The 5,649-nt window shown below is 51.7% G+C and overlaps 1 protein-coding gene across 1 annotated transcript; it reads right to left on the reverse strand.

Moving 5' to 3' along the window:
• Positions 1-23: 23 nt before the first annotated feature.
• On the reverse strand, positions 24-2,661 carry LOC105556064 (the record flags this gene model as incomplete). The annotated part of the gene is made up of 2 exons (XM_012003133.1): positions 1,444-2,661; positions 24-1,348 (listed from the first exon to the last, which is right to left on the reverse strand). Coding segments are annotated over exons 1-2 (2,543 nt in total), but the record flags the coding sequence as incomplete, so codon positions are not given.
• Between the last annotated feature and the right edge of the window lie 2,988 nt (positions 2,662-5,649).

Genomic DNA, 5,649 nt, shown 5'->3' on the forward strand with positions numbered 1-5,649 from the left:
AGAGAGTAAAAAGCTTCTCTAGCCTTCCGGAGAGCTCCCCCAGAGACATCCTCCACACCACACCGGGAACCCCATCCGGGCCGGGCGCCTTGCCAGCCTTAAGCTTTTTGGCCGCTCTGGCGATCACCGTGTGGTGCACTTTCAAATCCTCCGTCCAGGGGTGGTGCTCCTCCTCGCGTTCCGTCTCTTCCTCAGGCGTCCCCCTCTGCCTTCCCGTTGGGAACAAAGCGGCCACCACTTCTTCCAAGAAGTGCGGCTTGATCACCTCCACCGCGGGGAGCGCCCCCGAGCCCAACTTGTTCATGACAAGTTTGTAGGGACGCCCCCACGGGTCAGCGTCAATGGAGGCGATTAGCTCGTCCCACGCATCTTCCTTTGCCTTCCTTACCGCAGCCTTCAAGATCTTTCTTCTCTCGCGGTAGGCTTCCAGGAGCTCCTCTATGGCCTCCCGGGTCGTGTGGGCTCTCCTCCTCGCCCGCTGAACGGCCCTTCTGGCAGCCACCGAGAGCCGTCTCAGTTCCGCGATGCTCTCGGACCACCAGTAGGCCGCTTTTCGCGGCGTGAACCTGGCCCGAGGCATCGCGTTATCGCAGGCCGCCCGCATGGTCCTCCGCAGCCACTGTGCCTCCTCCTCTATCGTTGGCAGCGGCTCCGGCTGGGCCCACGTAGCCGTCGCCAGCGATTCCATGAGCCCATCCGGGTTCAATTTCTTAACCGCCCATCTCGTGTATGGGCTCGGAGTCTCCCCTCTGCCTCCCGGTCTAGAGAGGACCACTTCTATAGGGAGGTGATCCGAGAGGAGCTCCAGGTCCTCCACCACCTTCCACGAGGCTACCATCCTCGCGGCCGCAGGGGATGACCAAGTCAAGTCCACGATGGACTCCCCCTGCGGCCGTACGCAGGTGCTTACCGCACCCACGTTCTCGAGATGGAGACCCAGACGATCCGCCCAGGCCTCCACCTCCCTTCCTTTGGCATCTGGCCGCCGGGAACTCCACATTGCCGACTTGGCATTGAAGTCTCCGGCGACCAGTACCGGCCCGGGAAGGAATTCCCGGACCAAGTCCTCCAGCTCTTGGAGGCGTCCCTCTATCTCAACTCTGGAGAGGCCGGGTCTAAGGTAGATCCCTATGACTACCAATGGGCCCCATTCTACCGCGACCCAACCTTCTCCAGCTTTGAGTGTTGTCCCGGGGAGACTTCGTTCCCCAGTTCTCCTCCACGTAATCGCCGCCGTCCCATCCGTGCTTTCTGCCCAACACGGGCTCTTGGGGACACGGTATGGTTCGGCGACGATGCCCAGTCCACAACCACGCTCCGCCAAGCTGTGCAGGAAGATATCCTGCGCCTGGCGGGCGTGGTTGAGATTTGCTTGTAGGACCTTTAGGGCCATGAAGTCGACGGCTCCCCGGTCTCCTCCCGACCGCTACCTTCTTTAGTTGCCTGCATGGCAACTTGTGCAGAGGATGCCGCATCCGTTTTCACGGGCTCATCCGCCTCCTGTACCTCCATGGGGACCTCAGATGTTGTCGGTCCCCTGCTGTTTCCTTTAGCCAGTTTGGCCGCTCTCTTCTTCTCCCTTTTTGAGGGGGAGCGGCACGCGTTGCCCCCCGCTTTGTGATTTGCGGGGAGTCCTTTGGCTTTGCAGACCACGCAGTTCGGCATCGCGGTGCAGGTCTGCGCCATATGACCTTCTTGTCCAAATCGGTAACACAGTGTGCTCCTATCCACCGTGCTTTTGCACTGTTGACGGACGTGCCCCCGCTCCAGACACCTGAAGCAGGTCAGGGGCCGTGCCTCCAACAGTTCGATTCTAGCCGCCACCCATCCAATTTTGATCTTTTTGGCGGCCGCTAGCTTCCTCGCTACCTCCAGCCGGCATTGGATCCAAGTGGATCCAAGCCCGCTGGGGGTTGTCCTTATGCGGCCTACCTTGACTTCTTCCGGCGGACACCCTCCCGCCTTGGCAATTGCCGCTTGTACCTCCTCCTGAGACACGGATTCATCGAGATCCTTTAGTCTCATTTCGGCCATTTTGGCAGGGCGCGTCACCTTGATGCCCCTGCCTTCCACGACCGATGTTATTTTGCTGGCGAGGGCATCCGCCTTCGCTTTAGCCTCCTCGCCTCCCGGGATTTCTAATAACATCGCCCCAGTGAGCGCTTTTCTGGGCTTGATGCTATCAATCCCCAGTTCCTCCAACTTGACCTGCGATCGAATGTAACGCATTCCCTCCCCGGCCTCTCCCTCGGGGAAGGTAAGGGCCACCGCCGCAGACCTTGGGGCCCTTCTCTGTTTGGGGGCCTTTCGCTCCCCTTTCGGCTCCTTCTTGCCCTCTCCCCCTTTACTCTGGGGCTTTTGGGCCGCAGCCTTCTCTTTTGAGGCGTCCTTAGGAGTGGGAGTGGGGGCCTGTTTCTTCCCCTTTCCCTTCCTGACCACCTCCACCCACGACGTGCCGGGTAGCTCTTGCTTCCTACCTGCCGCAGGCACCTCCTCCTTTGGGAGTTGGGCCTTTTGGGCCTTTTGTTTGAAGGCCATTTTAAACGCCTCCTTCCCTTTGGCCTTCATCTCGCCCTTCACCACCTCAATTTTGGAGATGGTGGGCAGCCTTTTGTCCCCCTGTCTTCTGGCCGCCTTCTGCTCCCCGGGTAGTAGGGCCATAACTCCCTGGCATCTTGTGATCAAGTTTGCCAGGTTGGCCCCTTACCTCCCGGGGTTCCCCCTTGGTCACATTAGCGATGGAGACTCCCTCCATCACCTTGCGGACATCTTCCATTGCCCTCTCCATCGGAGGCTCCGGAATTGCCTTCCTCTTGCCCAGAATTCTGGGGCGTAGTACTGGCCGCGCAGTCCTCGCTTCTTCCGCTCTCCTATCGCACTCCGCGACCCGTTCCCTCAACGAGAGGGAACCCGTCGCAGCGCGGGTCTTTTGTGATGCCCTGGTTACGGGCGCCGGGGGTGGGATCTTGGGATCCTCTTCCATTATAGAACCCCCAGTCATCGGCGCACCAAGGCTCCTCTCCCTCTTTAAGGCAGCTGGTGAGCTCCGCAACTCGCTCCTCCAGCTGTCTTACTTTTTGGCGGAGTCTTTCCAACTCGCGGAGTCTTTCCAACTCCTCGGTCTGCCCTTCCCGGGCGTCCCTCTCAGTCGAGATGACCCTCGTTGCGGCACGGAGGTTTCTCGCACTCTTATGTAGTTCTCTGACGAAGGTCCCCTTAAGATTCTTGGATCTATCGGCGACCTTGTCCACCACCTCTATACTGCTCCACATCTCAGCTACCAGCTGAGCCTTGTTAAGCCCCTCCATTTGGCGGACTATCTCTCTTTCAGGAGTGAGGCCTTTCGAGAAGACCTTCGGATTCCGCACGTCCTGAAGTGCCTTCTTTTCCGCTTTCAGACTACGGATCTCCTTGCGGTGCTCCATCTTTTTTCGTTTTTTGAGCCCCTCAAATGTGGTCGGGGGACGCCCTCTTTTCTTCTCATCTCTTCTCCTAGTCTAAACCTTGCTAACCTTTGCCATCTTTCCTCTTTCCATCCCTTTTTTAGATACTCTGGTATCCCTTTTCCTTTTATTCTTTTATACCATATATTTGTCCTTGATCTCTCTATTTTCCCCCATCTTTCCTCTTCTTGCCACTTCTTTTCTCTTCTCACCAAATCCTCCCCCCTCAGTTCCCTTTCATCTCTTAACTCCTCTACCTCCTCTATTTTCCATCCTTTTTCTCCATAAAAATCTCTCCTCTCCCCTTTCCACTCTCCTGTCGCTTCCCCCTTCTTCGCCTTACTTCTCCACTCCTCCCAGCACCATTTTGCTATTTCCCCTCCTCTTCCTTCCCCCAGTTTCCTTTCAAAACCCTAAGCCCTCATCCCCGCCCTCCCCCTCATTTTTCTCTCCCCAATTCCTCCCTTACCATATATCCTGGCGATCTCCAGCTCACTCCCGTTATCCATTTTAAGTATCTATCCTGTATTCTTTCTATCTCCTCTCTCTCTCTCCATCCCCATATCTCTACACCGTAGCTTATTACTGTCCATACCAATCTATCGAACAGCCATAGCCTTATCGACCAGTCATCTTTGAATCTCCTTTTCCCTATTCCCCATGCCTCTCTCATTACTACCGCTCCCTTCTTTACCCTCTCCCTTACGTGTTCCTTGCTCCTTCCGTTTGCCATCACTACGTACCCTAGATATTTGAACTTTCTAACTTCCTCCAGTTCTTTTCCCCTCCATTTCCAATCCACCTTTTTCCATCTTCCGCCTCCTTTTCTACATCTCATTATCTTTGTCTTTTCTACATTTACTTCTAGTCCTTTCCCCTCCATATATTCTTCTAATCTTTTTATCATCCTTTTCATTCCCGTCTCGTTCTCCGCCACTACTGCCACATCATCCACATATGCTAGAGTCCATATCTTTCTTCTTCCCACATTTCTTCCTCCCCAGCCTTCCTCCTCCAATACCTCACCCATGTCTGCCAACATCAAGGTGAACAGACACGGGCTTAACGGGCATCCCTGTCTTACTCCCCTTTCTGTCCAAAATTTCTTCCCCTCTTTATCCTCCACCTTCACCCTACCTACCGTTTCCTTCAATATTTCTTCGCATCTTTCTATCAATCCCTCTTTTATTCCTTTTTTCCTCATGCACTCTATCAATTTCCCTCTATTCACCGAGTCAAAGGCTGCCTTTAGATCTAGGAACATCACCACCATCCCTCCATTCTTCTCTGCTACCTTCCTGTTTATCATATAGTTCAAACTATATATCTGATCAATCGTTCCCCTTTCCTTCCTAAATCCCGCTTGACTTGGCGGTAGTACCCCTTTGCTTTCTATTTCCTCCCTCAGCCTATCTACCAGTACCGTTGCGTATATCTTATATCTTCTTTACAAAAATAGTGTCTCCACAAAAATCTTCTGTACAAAAATATCGTTTCTACAAAAATATCTTCTCTACAAAACTATCTTCTCTACAAAAGTAATGATATCAACAAATTGCGCCAAATAAAACAACGGATATTTATACAAACTAGTTGCTTTAGCATTAGGGTCTGATTAAAAAATGTTATATTTCTTAAAAACTCAAACTAAAGATTTTATTGAAAAAAATAATGGAGTTAATAATAAAACACCGATGAAAAGAATAGCAACTGTTTAGAAATTTAGAAACTCTGTATCTATTCAGGCGAATTAAGGCCTGTGTCCATGACGCTAGTACTTGGTCCAAGTTCTAGTTTTGAGAATTGCGTAGCCAATCAACTTACAGCTTTTGTGGGACAGTTACATTGATTGGCTACATATTTCGCGGAATTAGAACTTGGACCAAGTACTAGCGTCATGGACACAGGCCTTAATTCGCCTGAATAGATACAGAGTTTCTAAATTTCTAAACAGTTGCTATTCTTTTCATCGGTGTTTTATCATTAACTCGATTATTTTTTTCAATAAAATCTTTAGTTTGATTTTTTAAGAAATATAACATTTTTTAATCAGACCCTAATGCTAAAGCAACTAGTTTGTATAAATATCCGTTGTTTTATTTGGCGCAATTTGTTGATATCATTACTTTTGTAGAGAAGATAGTTTTGTAGAGAAGATATTTTTGTAGAGACGATATTTTTGTACAGAAGATTTTTGTGGAGCCAC

This window comes from Vollenhovia emeryi, unplaced genomic scaffold (assembly GCF_000949405.1).
Source record: "Vollenhovia emeryi isolate VEMERY1.0 unplaced genomic scaffold, V.emery_V1.0 DF940388.1, whole genome shotgun sequence".
NCBI classification, from domain to species: domain Eukaryota; kingdom Metazoa; phylum Arthropoda; class Insecta; order Hymenoptera; family Formicidae; genus Vollenhovia; species Vollenhovia emeryi.